We start from the raw sequence: 15910 nt of genomic DNA on the forward strand, positions 1-15910 counted from the left end.
TGGTGCTGGAGATATGAAGGGACAGAAGGGACAGAGATCACTGCTTTGGTGGAACTTACATTCTCTGGAGGAGACAAAAAGCAAATGAAACAAAATGCAGAATATATAATATGTTAGCAGGGAAGAAGCACCAGGAAGAAAAGTTCAACAGGATAGAGGAAGAGGACATATCAGGGGAGTGTGAACATTTGAGACTGGGTGGTCAAGGCAGGGCTCCCTGAGAAGGTAGTGTTAGTCCCTTATTTGTATCCGACTGTTTGTAACCCCATGGACTGTGCCCGCCAGGCTCCTCCGTCCATGGGATTCTCCAGGCAAGAACTCTGGAGTGGGTTGCCATGCCCTCCTCCAGGGGATCTTCCTGATTCAGGGATCAAAGCCGGGTCTCCTGCATTGCAGGCAGATTCTTTACTTTCTGAGCCAGCCAGGGAAGGTAACATTTGAATAAAATCCCAGAGAGGGCGATACAGCCCTGGGAACGTGCTCACACAAGCAGCAGGAGCAGCAAGCGTGAAGGCCCTGAGGCGGGATCGTGTCTGTAACGTCTGTGGAGCCGCAGCGGCCAGTGTGGTCACAGTGATGTCAGCAAGGGTGAGAGAAGAGCAGCGAAGATCGTGGTCAGGTTGGAGGCCAAGCCTGCAGGGCACTGCAGACAGTGGGAGGCGGGAGCCGCTCAGTGTTCGGAGAAGCGACATGATCTGATGCAGGCTGTAAGACAGCATCTTGACTGTTCTCCAGTTTCTTTATTTTTCTCCAGTTTTACTGAGACATAATTGACACATGTCACTGCATAAGGTGTACAACATAATGGTTTGACTTACACATGTTGTAAAGTGATTATTGCGATAAGTTTAGTATGTATCTCATATGGATACAATAAAAGCAAAAGGAGAAAAAAAGGTTTTTGTGATAAGAACTCTTAGGTTCTAGTCTCTTCATGACTTCCATAGATAACACACAGCAGAGTTAATTATATTTATCATGCTGTATGTTACATCACCGACTCAATGGACATGAGCTTGAGTAAACTCCGGGAGACAGTGAAGGACAGGGAAGCCTGGGGTGCTGCAGTTCATGGCGTCACAAAGAGTCAGACACGACTTAGTAACTGAACCACAGCAACGTAACATCCCTAGCTGTTTATCCTTACCTAGAAGTTCGTGCCTTCTGATCACCCTCCTGCAGTTCCACCCCTCACCTCCCTCTGGTAAACTTCATCTCTTTTTACTGTTCTTCAGTTGCTCAGTCGTGCCCGACTCTTTACACCCCCAGGGACTGCAGCACACCAGGCTTCCTGTCCTGCACCGAGTTCCCATTCTTGCTTTCCACATTAAGTGACAACCGTACATGCCTGTGCAGAAGCTTCCTGGCGTGCTGAAGCCATGGATGCACCTTCATTTCCAAGCTTCTTCTGACCTTTCAGAGTGATTGCCAGTGAGAAGATGGGGAAGACTGGCCTGAGAGTGTATGGGGAGCAAAGGACCGATGACAGGCAGGGATGTGCCTGCCTCTCACTTGCACAGAGACCAGGCAGTGAGCCTGAACCCTGCAGACCTCCATCTCTTCTATAAGAAGGAGCCAGCTGGGTCTGTTCTGCAGATGCTGGCCAGGGCCTGCATGAATGTTGAGGCGGTGCAGACGCACCATCACCATCCTCCATCTCGAGGCCAGTCTCCTCCAAACCCTCCCACAGAGCCCCAGTTTGGCCCCTGATGGCAGCCAGATTTGTATGCCTGGCTCTGGGGCGTGCATGGAGAGGGTCCCAGGACTCAGGGTCCAATGTCCCGCATAGTCTTAGGAACCCAGACCCACAGCACTCCGGAGAGCCTAGACAGGTCCCAGCTATCAGTTCCAGCTCCAGCAGTGTCCTGGAGAGGAACAGAATCAGAAATGCTCTTCCCCTCCCACACCAGGAGGTAAGGATGCGCACTCTGTAGAAGGCACTCCCAGGCTACCATCGAGGTTGTCTGGAAGATGCTATCTGGGCGGCGAGGATGGGCCACCGGGCTTGCTCATCCGCCTCCCTTCTTACCAGCTGTGTCCGGGTGGACCGCGGCCTCAGAGTCCTCTTCATCCGTAACATGTTGGCTGAGAAGACGACAGGTTTGTGTAAACGGTGCGCAAGATGCCACCTTCAGCGCACGTGTCTCCAGGGCTGGTCACTCAGCGTCCTGCGCCTCCTGTCCCCCGGGGGCTGCCGCGGACTCGAGCGAGCGCGCTGTCCCGAGTGGGCTGGCGACTCACCGGACGCTCGCCCGCATCTCTCCAGCAACGTCCCGTACAAGTCCCAGCTTTGCCTGTTGGCTGCCCGGGGCTGCAGATGGGAGCGAGGTAGGGAGGGTCGGGCCGAGGCTGTCCGGCGGCGCTCAGCCCGCGTGGACCCTCCTCGGAGCCCCAGGCCAGGCCCGCGTTCGTTCTCACCTGGGCTAAAACCTCGGGAGCCAGCAGCGGCCAGGCCACTGCGACTGGAGGGGCGGGGCAGGGGCGGGGCCTTGGCCTGGGAGGGGCTACTGGGCGGGGCCGGGACGGGGAAGGGGCGTGTCCGGGGGCGGGGCAGGGGGGGCGGGTCCGGGGCGCGTGACGCGCGGCGCGGGCCAATGGGGCACGCGCCCGAAGCCGAGCCTCCTGCGAGCCTTCGCGGCGCCCGGCGCGTCACGTGAGCCCGGGGAGTGAGCGCCGAGAAGCGGCGGCGGCGGCGGGGGCTCGGCCGCAGCGACGCGGGCCGGGCGAGGCGAGTGAGTGCGGGACGCGCGGCCGCCGCCCCCAGCGCAGCCTGCGTGGGCCCGGGATCGCCGGGCCTGGCCGCCGGCCGGCCGTGCCGAGTTCAGGTGGGAGCGCGCGGCGAGGACGGGCGCGCCTGGACCGGGCCCGGCGGGGGCGCCGGGGGCCCTCTGCGCGTCGGACCGGGCGCCCGCACGGCTGTCCCGGCTCCGCGAGAGCGTCGGGGGAGATGTCGGCGGAGCGGGGCCCTCGGCGCGGGGCCGGGGCCGGGGCCGGGGCCGGGGCCGGGCAGGCGGGACGGCGATCCCCCGTGCCCACCGGCACCGGCCCAGTCCCCGCGCCGGCCTCGGCGCCTGGCCCCACGCGTCCGCGCGCCCCTCGCGGGCCGGCCACCCATATGGCGGGCGCGGCGGGGCCTGTGGGCGGAGGGGTTACTGCCGGTCACCGCGGCCGGCCCAGGGGAGGCGGAGCCCGGCTCCCCCGCCCCTTCCCACGCGCGGTCCCACGCGCGCCGGGGCGTCGCGGGGCCCCCACCCGGCCCTCAGCGCGCCCCGCACGCGCAGTCACGCGGCAGGAGCTCGCGCCCCCGCCGGCGCCCCCGCCCGCCCCTCTGCGGGTCCCTTCGGGCCCTCCCTCCACCCCTGCTGTTTGCCGGCCCAGGCCCCGGGAGTGACGGGTCCCCGGGTGCCAGAGGCCCTGCAGCCACTCCGCCGCCTCCAGGGACCCGGCGGAGCGCGGGGAGCCCCGCCGCCCCACAGGTGCGAGGCCGCGGCCGCGGGACTCTTATTTTGAAGGGCGGCCCCCCCGCCGTGGTCTGCACGCTGACCCAATGGAAGGCCCTTGGCCGGCGCTCGGCTTGTTATCAATTACATGTTGTTCCTGCGGCCGCCGTGTCCCCGGGAGGATAAACAGCAGGCCCGGCCGGCCGGGCGGGGAGGGGCGGAGTCCGGCCGCGGCCGGGGACGCTGCCCGGGACAGGGCGTCCCCCCCTCCTCGCGGCCTGCGTCGCTGGCCGGGCCACGTGCTACTGTGTTTCAGGGCCGGTCCGGGCGCCCCGCGGGCCCCGTGGGCTCTGTGTCCGCGTCCTCCCCGCCGAGGAGCCCTGCCCGAGGACCCATGCCGTCTGCTGCGGGCCCCACCCCGGGGCCTTTGCACTCATCAGCAAAGTGCGGCCAGGGTCTTGTTTCAGATTCGGGGGTAGACAGTCCAAATGGCTTATATTCTGGTGGGGAGACCGAGAACGAAGTGCATGAATACATAACTGCAGTCGGAACTGTTAGGAAGACTATGATGCAGGGTGGTATAGCAGCGGGTGGTGGGCAGGTAGGGAGACCTCACAGGGAGTGACTTCGGAGCTGAGGGATCTAAATCAGGGGCTCCCTCCTAGAGGGCTGGGAAGAGGGGTCTGTGGAGAGGGAAGTGCTGGGGCCCTGGCCTGGGGCCGTGAGGCTGGTGAGCTTGTGCACAGCCTGTGAGTGGGGCAGGTGGAGCAGTGGTCTGGGGCAGACCAGCCTTCTGGGAGGAGACTGGGTCCGTTCCTTTGGGGCTCTCTTAAGTTCCCGCCTCCCCCGTCTTGCTGTACTTATTCCCCTCTTATTTGTTTTATATCATTTAATCTGTGGATATCTTAGTTTATGTCTCTAAAGTGTAAGGCCTCCTTTGAAAAGTATGTACCAACCTCAATACATCATCCCATTTAAAAATATTGACTGTAATTCCTCAATATCATGGAATAGTCAGGTAGTGATCACATTTCTGGGGAGAGTTTCAAGGGCAGGGACAAGGCCTGGTCTGCCTTTCTGCCTGGTTCCTGCCTGGTTCTAGGAAGACCGGAGTCCCTGGGTTTTTCAGCATGGCGGCAGAGGGGAGAAAGACCACGACCTCACCCTTGAGGCTCACCCTGACGGCTGGTGCTGCCTGTCTGCCCCTGTAGTGAGTGCTCAGCTTGTGTAAGCTCATTGGTCTTACAAAAACCCAGGAACTAGGCACAGTTGTCAGGATGCCCACCCAACGCATGGCACAGAGAGGTTGTACTGCCTGCCTGAGGTCACACAGCTGACAAGCTGCAGAGACTGGAGCTCAGTGTGGGCGACGGGGTGGAGGTTGGGGTCTCAGGCTGAGTGTGGGCTTTGTTCTTCACATTATCTGGCATTTTCATGCCTTCTCAGCACCTGATTCACTGAATAGTGAAAACTCCCAGCTTTAATTCCTTACCTAAAAAGCCAAACTTCTCCTGCAAACCCTGCCCTGGATGCAGACTTGCACCTTATTTTCCTGGGGCTCTGTGAGGCTTCCTGGCCGGGTCATTACACATGGGACAGGTGGGGAGACTGGGGTTTGGGGGAGCAAGGACTGGCCCCAGGTCACAGCTGAGGATGGCCTGGCCCTGGGAGGTCCTGACCACTGGCTGGGCCTGCTGACTGTTGGGCAGTGCTGACCGTCGGGCAGTGCCGGGCCCAGGCCGAGTGCTTGAGACAGAGATGGTTGTAGTGGGAGCGGACGTGGTGCCCGGCGGCCAAGACTGTCTGCTTTAGCTGCAGATCGTTCCCCTTCCTCAACTCAGTAAACACCCGCCATGGTCACTGGGTGGGGACAAAGGTCTGCAGAGGTGGCCCTGTCACAGCCACTGTTGACTCTCCTTGGACACCGACCCGCATGGCCTTCAGCCTGCCCCTGTCCTCTCTGCTGACGTGCCCTGAGCCCCTCCTGGGCACCAGAAGCCTCACCAGGGGCTGGGAACACAACCAGAGGCGACCGCCCAGCCTGTACCACAGGGGCCCGGGTCTGGTAGGGAGGCGGCGTGAGCTGGGTGAGTGCTCCACAGGGTGCTGGCTGGGGGTCTCATCGTCTGCCCGGCAGCTGTGAGTCAAAGGCGGGAGTAGCTGGGCCCTGGGACTGGGGTATGTTCTCCCTGAGTTATCGCAAGGCAGGGCCCTTCCACCACTGGTGAATCCCCTGAAGGTGCCCAGTCCAGTGGAGGGTGCTTGGTGGAAGCCTGTCCCTAATTCACTGGAGAGGCAGCCGAGATGTGGTGGGCCCGAGGACCAGGTTGTGGGTGGGCTGCCCCCTTTCAGGTGGTCAGACAGCCCTTGAGAGGGGGTCTTTAATTTATGCCTCAGAGTAGACTTGTCTGGTTGAAATACAAACTCCTCATTTATATTTGAGTTCTCAGATGAAACAATTTTTTAGTATAAGCCTGCTGTATCCAATGTTTGGACATACTTCTGTTAAAAGTTGTTCATTTTTTTAAAACTCAGTTTCAAGTTGAACCGGGTGGCCTTTATTTTTATTTGCTCAATCTGGCAAACCTACCCAAGCTGCAGCAACAGGGGGTCAGAGGGCATGTGGCCATCCTCCTCCCCCAACAACCCCCGCCAGCAATTCTGCAGGAACGGGACCAAGGTCAGTTGTCCAGGAATGATGGCGACTCTGCTCAGCTGGATGGGGTTCCCGCCTGGCTGTTGGGGGTGCAGAGCACCTCCTCACACGCCCACCCTCTCCCTCACATGCACTCGCACTCAGACATGCGTGTTCCTTCTCAGAATTGTTCTGAAAAATCTGTGTGAAGCCGCAAGAGCCGGGTTGTGCAATGGGCTTGGAGAGCACTTTTACAAACAGGTGGTGCAATTCCGGAAAACACGCTTGCAGCGTTCCCCCATCGGATGGATGGAGGCAGGATTCAGGCCTGGGGTGGCGGGAGGCTGTGGCTGGCCACGGCGTGGAGCCAGGCGCCTCCAAGGAGGGGGTTGACTGCGCTGCTTTCCTGACGGGGCCTTCTTGGTTTTCTCTGCAGCCGCCAGGCCAGCATGGTGGACCACTTGCTCCCAGTGGACGAGACCTTCTCGTCGCTGAAACGCCCCGTCTGTTTTCTGGGTGATGGGCGAGCGTACCACATGCTACCCTCGCCCCTCTCCGAGGACGACAGTGACGCCTCCAGCCTCTGCTCCTGTGCCAGCCCCGACTCGCAAACCCTGTGTTCCTGCTATGGAGGCGGCCGGGGGGCTGAGGGCCAGGACAGTATCCTGGACTTCCTGCTGTCCCAGGCCACCCTGGGCAGCGGCGTTGCGGCTCATGGCAGCCCCATGGCCTGGGGGACCTGGCGGAAAACACCGGCCCCCGTGAAGGGGGAGCATTTCAGCTTCCCTGAGTTCCCCGTGGGCAACCCCGATGATGTCCCTCGGCCCTTCCAGCCCACCCTGGAGGAGATTGAAGAGTTTCTGGAGGAGAACATGGAGCCAGCGGTGAAGCAGGCCCCAGAGGGCAGTGGCAAGGACTTGGACACCTGTGGCCAGCTCTCCACTGGGCCGCACAGAGGCCACCTCCACCCCGGGGCCAGCGGCAGAGAGCGCTGCGCCCCTCCGCCGGGGGCTGGTGCGGCTGGCAGCCAGGGCCCAGCTGGGGCCCCTGCCCCCGACCCCCCAGTCCCCCTGCTGCTGCAGATCCAGCCGGTGCCGGTGAAGCAGGAGTCGGGCGCCGAGCCCGCCTCCCCGGGGCAGCCCCCGGAGGCCGTCAGGGTGGCGCAGCTGCTGGTCAGTATTCAGGGCCAGACCTTCACACTTGTGCCCCAGGTGCTGCCCTCATCTAGCCTCAGCTTGCCGTCCAAGTTCGTGCGCATTGCCCCCGTGCCCATCGCCGCCAAGCCCCTTGGGTCGGGACCCCTGGGCCCCGGCTCCACAGGCCTCCTCGTGGGCCAGAAGTTCCCCAAGAACCCGGCGGCTGAACTCATCAAAATGCACAGGTGCACTTTCCCTGGCTGCAGCAAGATGTACACCAAGAGCAGCCACCTGAAGGCGCATCTGCGCCGGCACACGGGCGAGAAGCCCTTCGCCTGCACCTGGCCAGGCTGCGGCTGGAGGTCAGTATGGCGGCGGCGGCCAGGCATTGCGCAGGGCCTGCGCGCCTCTGCTCCTGGGGTGCGTGGCCAAGACCGCGTCCTCTGCGCTTGGATAAGACTGTTTAGGGCGGGGAGGGGGTGGGCAGGCCCAGAGGTCCCCTTGTGTCTCCGAGTGCTGGAGTACAGTTTCATGGTGACCAGGTGAGGCTGTGGCTGTGCCGGGGAGGGGCTGGGCCATGCTAAGGGCTCCCCTGATGGCGCCTGGGCTGCTGAGAGCCGCAGAGGGCGGCTACGCACTGCACATCCCCGCGGCATTCCCGTGCTGCGCGTGTGCGTGCCGCGCGACCCCACGGCACCCCAAGGGTAAGTACCACCTCTCACCTCCCTTCATCGCTGAGCGCACGGAAGCTGGAGCAGCTTTGTAACTGGCGGGCACGCAGCCCTTTGCTGATGGGGTCGAGGCCAGGGGCCAGAAGCAGCTGCCTGTACAGCCTGAAGGCCCAGCCAGTTGACAGCCGTCCTGGGGGACCTGGCGCTGTGCTGGGTACGCCGGAAAGGCCACTGGGGGGGCTCCAGGCTCGGGTGCCAAGCCAGAAGCGGGAGACTGCTTCCAGGCTCTCTACTCGGTGCACGGTGGGGGACCCAGCTCTCAAAGCGGGGGTGGGGGGCTTGCCCAGGGTCACCCAGCCCCTGGGCAGGCAGAGCGGGTAGGACCCCCATGGGCCACCCCCAGTCCCCCTGGGCAGGCTCGCCCTCTTGGGAGGGAACCTTTTCCTGAGGCTCTGGCACAGGTCAGGGATGACATGCTCAGGACGCCCCCCTGCAGGAAGCTGGCCAGCCCGGGAGGCACGTGTGCTCCTTGCACACTCGGTCCTGCCTAGTGTGGCTTCCGTGTGAGGGGGTGGGAGGCACGCTTGGCTTTGTGCAGACCGGAGCCTCACAAGGGGCACGTGTGGCCACACGGGATTGTGCACGCTGCATGTTTGTGCCCATGCGTGTGTATGGGTGCACACGACACCCGGTGCTTCCTGACGGCATTGCTCCTGAGAGTGGGGGAGAGCCGGCCCCAGGCCGGAGGTGCTGGCCTCAGCGTCGCGGCGGGCTGAGGCTGGACGGATGGGAGCCCTGTGCCCAGCGTCCCGGGTTGTGAGGTGCTGAGCTGGCCAGAGAAGGGGCTTTGCCTTGGCACCCACAGCCCTGAGGGCTCCGGGAGCCCAGCTCCAGCCCTGCACTGCCCACAGCATCAGGCAGAGTCAGCCGGTGTGCTTCAGGGCAGGCCCAACAGCCGGCGGGAAAACCAGGGTCGGTGGGCAGACCCGGGGCCCTGCTGCAGTCCAGCCGCAGCAGGGGATATCCTGACCCCAGGGGTGGGGCGGCTGGTGGCAGGGCGTGGACTCCGGTCCAGCTCTGCCCCATGGCCAGTGCCCTCCCGTGGTCCCCTGGCCAAGCCTCAGTTTCCTCATCTGTTGAGTGGAAGGCTTGCTTGCGGCCTCTGTCCCCCAGGGCCGTGTGTGCAGGGATTGTCAGGGTCGTGTGCCATTCTTGGATGAGGTCAGAGTGTGAGGGACCTGGGAGGGGTCACCCCGCTTCCACTGGGCGGCACCCACGCTGCAGGGTGGCATCTGGAGACCCCCAGGCCAGTGCTGTCTTCTTGGTGGGGGTGGGGCCGTGGGCAGCCTCACAGTCCTGGGCACTGTCCATCCCCCCAGAACTGAGGCTGGGAGGAACGGTGTAGTCATGGTCAAGGCCGCCCACTCGGCCGCTCCCCTGGGAGAAGAGGATCTGAGTTCCGGGCTATCCTGGAGGGCAGACAGGACCCTCGGCCCAGGGCATCAGGGGGGCAGGTCGTGAGTTCCCCATGGGGGGAGGTGTGTAACCCAGAGTGGAATTCATGGTGGGCACTGCCTGAACCCTTGCGTGGTCTTGCCCAGGACCCCTGAGTGGGGGAGGGACGGTGGGAGCCTGGCACCGTGAGGTCTCTACAGAGCCCTTGGGAGCCGTGTCTGCCATCAGCCAGGCGGGCAGCTTCTCCTGGGTCTGGCCCTCATGGGTCACGTGTGGCTCACGTGAGGCAGAGTCCCTGCCAGGTGGGGAGCTGAGGGCGCCTGCCCCTTGCGGGGGCCGTGTCTCGCTGGTTAGTCTTCAGGGACCATGAACTGCTGCTTATGCGCCCATGAGTGGAGTGTCCCATCCACGTGGTCATAGCTGCCAGCCGAGTGGCAGAGGGGCGTCCTTCCAGCATGTGGGTGGGAGGGTGGACTGACTTCGGGGCAGCTCTGTCAGGACAGGACGGGGGGAGGGTGACAGTGGCCAGCTCAGCAGGCACTTTCTGAGTGCCAGGCACTGTCCTGAGGGTCTTAGAGCTGGGCTCCCCTCTGCAAATCCCCACCTTGGCTTCCGTGCTTCCTTCCACGGGGGCCTCATTACCTTTCTGCCCCTCAGGACTTCCACACCCCCAGATACGCTTAGATTCCTATCCAGACACCTCATTCTGGACCTCAGGCTCATGTGGTCTGCCCGCCAGGGTCCCTCGGGCAGTGCGGGCTGGCACGGCCCCCAGTGGCCTGTGTCTCCAGCACTCTCCTCCGGGGATGGCTGTCGCTGGTCTCGCCATGACTCTGGCTCTTTCCTTCCCACATCCTGGTCTCTTTGAGGCCTCCCAGCACCCCTGTGGTTTGTTGGCACCATCTCGTTTTAGGTAGGGGGAAACCGAGGCCCAGAAAGATGCAGTCATCCTCCACGGGGACAGAGCACACCCCGCCGTGGTGAGGCCAGCATGCCTCTTCCACGTGCAGCCCCAGGGCCGGGCTGGCCACCACCTCTCACTGGGCAGCGCTCTCGTGTGCCAGGAGTCCTGTCTCTTCCCCGAGGTCATCAGCCTCCAGGCATCAGCTCTGGGCCGGGAGGAAAGGGCTGAGGAGTGAGACAGTGAGACACAGCTCCGGGGTGCTGGGCGGGCGCCCTGCGTCATCCTGAGCCTGTGAGCAGGCGTCAGCCTCTCGTCCCACTTTCGTTGTCCAGTTGCTCAGTAGTGTTCGACTCTTTGCGCCCCCATGGACTGCAGCATGCCAGGCTCCCCTGTCCATCGCCAACTCCCGGAGCTTACTCAGACTCATGTCCATCAAGTTGATGATGCTATCCAACATCTCACCCTCTGCCGCCCCACGTTAGAGAAAGGAAACGTGGCCGGAGCCGGCATGCAGTTCTCACCATCACCCAGCTGGGAGGTGGCTGAGGCAGGGGCTTGGCCCAGGCTCCCTGCCCACCCCACCCCACCCGGCAGGCCATAGGCCTGGCCCGCCCTGCAGCAGCCCCTCCACACCTCCAGAGGGGGTGGGCCACTCCCTGCGCCACGCCTGCCCTCCCAGTGGGCGCTCTGCGTCCCAGACCCTCTCCTTCCTGGTGGTCCTGGCGAAGAGCAGCTGCCTGTCTCCCTCTGGCGCCTGTCCTGTGTCCTGCTCACTGAGGGCCAGGAGCGCTGTCCCCCAGGGTCATCCCTGGCCTGGGCAACCTCCCACCACTTCCTTCGGTGTCTGATCGTGGACCCTGGAGTCCCTGCTCTTCCTCATAGGGACGCGGCTCCAGAGGCCGGGACGGGGCTCAGGCCGGATGGGCCTGCTTGAGGCCACGCGTAGGAGGTGCTGTCAGCCTCTGCCTAGAAGTTCCCGCTTCCCTCTTGAACACCGGCCTCCCCTGTTCTCTGCAGAGATCCTGTCCCATCCGAGGAGAGTGCCCTCCTTCCTCCACTCCTGGGGCAGTGGTGGGGCCCGGGTCTCCACGGTGCACGGGGAGGCTGAGATGGGGCCGGGGGCTGCGACAAGGCCCCGAGCCCTGCCTGTGGTTGCAGCCCCGCGCTGATCCTAGCCCCACGTCCCCACCGCCACCCTCGGCCTGGGTGCTCACAGTGTCGGCTTTCTGGCTGACGGAGGGCCCCCTGAACCTGTGCTTCCCTGCAGCCCAGCCATGGGGATTGTGGTCGACACTCATCAGGGCCCAGCTCGCGGCCGTGGGCCCCGCACCCGCTCTGCACCCTCAGTCCTGGCACCTGGTATGCCCTTCCCTGTGCCTGGGGAGCACCTCCGAGAGCTTGGTGACTTGCCAGGTGGTCAGGCAGGAGGAGCAGGGTCTGCTGCCCACAGAGGCTGAGACGTAGCCGCCCTCCCCATCCTGTGTGGCTGTGGTTTGGGAGAAGGTGGGCTGGGGGTCATCTGGGAGCTCAGGTCACAGGACCCTGAGAGGGGAGGGGGCATCCGGGGGCGGGGGCTGCTCTCGGAGCCGCTGTCCCTGCTATGCACCCCTCCTAGGCATCCCCCGACCAGAGGCCGCTTGCCTGTGTGTCCACTGTGGCCTCTGAGACGAGCCTCGGAAGGTCAACAAGAACCCCAAGGCTCCACTGGAAGAGAGAGGACCCTGAGGACCAGGATGGGCCCGCATTTGCTTGGGGCTACATGGGCTCGCACCGAGCCATCCGGCCTCCCCGCGGCCCCTGTCCTCACGCCCTCCCCGGGGTGGTGTCTCCAGCGGACCTGGTCTTGGCTTCCTGAGTGGGAGGGTGAGGCTGACCCTGTGCTTCGTGCTGGGGGAGGCGTGGGGCTGGGGGCCGTCGCGGAGCCTCCTTGCTGCTGCCCTGGGGGCCCTGACTCCCGCTGGGGTGGGTGGTCCCGGGCTGGCCCCTGACGGCCGGAACCTTGGTGCTCCTTCCAACCGCTTGAGCTGCAGGGGTGCGGGGCACCCTGCCCACTCTGGGGGAGGCCAGGCTGCCCGTGGTCACCAGGACGGGAAGACCTGGGTCTGGCCCCTTTTGCTCTGGCCTCGGCCGCTCTGTGGCCGCTGACCCTGAGTCAGGGCCTCACATCTCTGCACCTCGGTTTCCTCTCATGGCAGATGGGCCAGGGTCTCATTGCCAAAGGTGCTGACGGCACTGCCCTGCACGCAGGCACCCGGGCCGTGAACACCAGCTTCCAAGCACAGGAGCCTGGACGCGCTCTGGGCACCAGGAGAGTGAGGAAGGTGGAGCTTGTCCTCCACGCCTCTGGGCTGAGGCCCCCACTCAGTCTTCCCCGTACAGCTGTGGGTCTTGGGCTTCCACCTGGAGGGTCAGGCCCGGCCGAGCCTCTGACTCCTCCTCGGCGGGGCGGGGACGGCTGCTGCAGGCACCACCCCACCTTCCTCTCGTGCGTGGGTCCGGCAACAGGGGTGCTGGGCCTGATGCTCCTGTGTGTGTGTGTTCACGTGGGTGAGCGTGTGCACGCGTGCATGTGTGTGCCCCGCGCTCAGTCGTATCCGACTGTTTATGACCCGTGGGCTGTAGCCTGCCAGGCTCCTCTGTCCATGGGGGTTCTCCAGGCAGGAATACTGGAGTGGGTTGCTATACCCTCCTTCAGGGGATCTTCCCGACCCAGGGATGGAGCCCCAGGCCCCCTGCAGTTGCAGGCAGAGGCTTTAGTGTGGCATGTTTGTGTGTGTGCATGTGCCCTGGGTGCTTGTACACCCCGGGGCTGGCGAGGGCTGCCTCTCTGACAGCTCTCTGTCCTCCCGAGGTGCTGCTGTGTCTGCTTTCTCACTGACGCACAGACCAAGCACCCCAGGCACCAGGTGCTGGGCTGGCCCCGGGGCACATGCCTTTCCTCATGGAGCTGACGGTCTAGTGGCTCAGACAGACGTTCATCAAAAGCTTGGAAACTAAAGTTGCTGCAGTGGCAGAGGCAGAAAGGAGAAACGCCTAGTGCTTCTAGGCCCCAGCTGTGGGTGGGATGCAATCCTGGAGGGCTTTCCTGAGGAGGTGACATTTACGCTGAGGGCTAAGGGATGCGTGGGAAGAGCCTTCCGGACAGAGGGGACGGTTTGGGCACATGTCCCAGGGCTGTTCGTGTAGGCAGAGCGCAAAGCACAACAGTGTGTATGCACAGGGTGGGGTCTCGCTGCCAGAATCAAGCTCAGGAGTGGGGAGAGGCTGGAGTCCCTGAGGTCGGCCATGGCAAGAGCTGAGCCCTGTGGTCAGCTGGGGTCCGTGGCCGCTGCTCCTTCGCAGCAGCTGCTGGGGCTGCGACAGGGAGGCAGCTGGGCCGCCGTGGAGGCTTCCGAGCACCTTGCAGGGCGCGGTGTCGTCTTGGGACCTCTCAGCTGCTGGGAAGGCAGGCAGGGTCCAGGAGTTGTGGGGTCAAGTCTGAGGACCCCTCCTCTGCTGTGACACAGGCCCTTCCCCTGCAGGCTGGTCAGGGCCTCCGCCCCAGCCTGCGCCCCCAGTTGGGGGACTGCGTGGAGGATGCTCCCAGGGGCCCCAGGCTCTGGTCTGAGGGGCTTGAGGCACAGCTGCAGTTGGGGGGCCTGTGGGGTTACCAGCTGCCCTCAGGCCACTGCACGGGGACGGCCCCTCTCGCCTCCCTGGAGGGGCGGCGGGGGAGGGGCAGGGTGGGCTCGGCGCCCTCCCCGCGGACCCCACGGGCTCAGCCGGGCGGTGGGGGCGAGGCCGCTGACCGCCCTGTCCCGCAGGTTCTCGCGCTCGGACGAGCTGTCGCGACACCGGCGTTCGCACTCGGGCGTGAAGCCCTACCAGTGCCCCGTGTGCGAGAAGAAGTTCGCCCGCAGCGACCACCTGTCCAAGCACGTCAAGGTGCACCGCTTCCCGCGCAGCAGCCGGCTGCCGCGGCCCTGACCCGCCCCCGCCCCGGCCCGCGCCCCCGAGCGGCCGCCTCCGCCAGGCACTGGGTAGCAATAAGTTATCAGCCCCCGTTGGAGGGACGTGACGCCCATCAGGGCCACCTGGAGCCCTGGGGTGCGGACTCAGCACCGCCACCTCCCCGGGGACCCGGCGCGCACGCGCCCGCACCGGCCGGAGGCAACCTGCGTGCCCCGCGCTTTCCGCGGCCCAGACAGAACCCCTCCTGCCGGGCTCCCCGCCTGGGCCTGGGCCGGGGCCAGCACTCGATTGCCGGGGAAGAAGTGCGCAGTGTTGAAATGTCAGTTCCCGGAGGGAGCGTGCGGGGAAGAAGGAAGTAGGCCAGAAGTCCAGGCTGCACTGTGTCGTGGGCGGGGCTCCTTCCGTGGCCTGACCGCCAGAGTCCGCGCGCAGGGCGGTGCAGGGGCAGGACCTGGCCGCTGGGTGGCTGCGGGCTGGGTGAAAAAACCCCTCTCGGCAAGGCGGTAGTGCATGTGCTTGAGTTAAACGTGCGGGAGAGACCGACAGACCCAGGTTTGCCCCAGGGTGACGGTGCCGTGTGGCCCAGCCCCTCGTCCTGTTTGCAGACAAATCCTTCACCTTCAGGAAGAGAGGGCTGGTGTAGAGAGCTAGTAGAGCCTCCCAAGCCCTGATCTAGAAGTGCATTCCTTGTTTTGTCTAGAAATTAATATCAAATGAACTAGCTTGTTTTGAGAGGTTTATTTCACATCCTATGAATGTATGTAAATAAAGTGTACATAGGTGCATCGACAGAAAATCTTTTAATAACATATCAACATTGTGTAAATTTGAAATAAAATCTATAAAGCTGGTGTACATATGTTACAATTATGTATATTTTCTTTGGCTCTTCATAAAAATATATTTGCCAATAAAAAGAAGAAAGAACTTGATAACTCTGGCACTGGCATGCTGTTTTCCCTGGCCCTGCCAGGAGATGGAGTGATTCTGGGGGCTGAATCTGGTTTGCGACGTGGGGGGGACACAGGGGCTCCGTGGATGTCCAGCCCCTGGTCCCCCAGCTCCACGCCCGAGGCTGGGTGTCTGCTCCTCTGTGTCTCCAGGGCTGTCTGCTCCACAGACCCGCAGCTGCCCGATTCCAGCTTCACTTGTGGGAAGAGACCACAGGCGGGCCCGGCCCACAGGGCCACCACTCCATTGAGTTCCTGTCTGAGACCCTTGCTTGGCACTTCCTACCTTGTGTGCAGTGTACTGAGCATTGATTATGCACTCACTGTATGCACCGGGAAGGGGGCAAACCGTTTCCTGGCCACAACTCCCCCGGGGAAATGACACGTGATGCCCGCTTGCAATTCTGAACAGATCAGGCATCTTGACCAGGCGGAGGCAGTGCCTGGCGTGAGCTCTGTGGACGAGGCCTCGACCCCGTGCCCCGGTGGGCCAGGAGGGAGCTGGCCGGAGGAGCTGGGCCGCGCACCAGCCTGCTTCTCTGTCACGTGCCCTGGGGGCTGTCAGTGACAGCCTCAGACCTGGAGCTGGTGCGGGAGCTCCGCGGGTCTGCAGGGGAGACGTGAGGGAGGCGTGTGCATGAGCACCGTGTGTCTCCTGCGGTGAAGGCCCTCATCCCCGCTGACCTGGGAACCTCCTGCCGCAGCCATCTGTCTGTCCAGTAGAGCACAGCACAGGTGCAGAACGGACACCCCATTCTTCCCGGCCCT

At 63.6% G+C, this 15910-nt stretch overlaps 1 protein-coding gene across 2 annotated transcripts; it reads left to right on the plus strand.

Moving 5' to 3' along the window:
- The first annotated feature begins 2667 nt into the window (after positions 1–2667).
- KLF15 (KLF transcription factor 15) lies at positions 2668–15127 on the plus strand. 2 transcript variants are annotated; one of them, XM_061397342.1, is made up of 3 exons: positions 2668–2825; positions 6512–7573; positions 14045–15127. In XM_061397342.1, the coding sequence occupies exons 2-3, from the start codon at positions 6525–6527 to the stop codon at positions 14205–14207; spliced, it is 1212 nt and encodes a 403-aa protein (XP_061253326.1). In that variant the 5' UTR covers positions 2668–2825; positions 6512–6524; the 3' UTR covers positions 14208–15127. The 2 variants fall into 2 exon arrangements, with proteins under 2 accessions (XP_061253326.1, XP_061253327.1); XM_061397343.1 differs by lacking the exon at positions 2668–2825 and adding an exon at positions 5089–5527.
- Positions 15128–15910: the final 783 nt, after the last annotated feature.

Source organism: Bos javanicus, chromosome 22 (assembly GCF_032452875.1).
Source record: "Bos javanicus breed banteng chromosome 22, ARS-OSU_banteng_1.0, whole genome shotgun sequence".
NCBI lineage: Eukaryota > Metazoa > Chordata > Mammalia > Artiodactyla > Bovidae > Bos > Bos javanicus.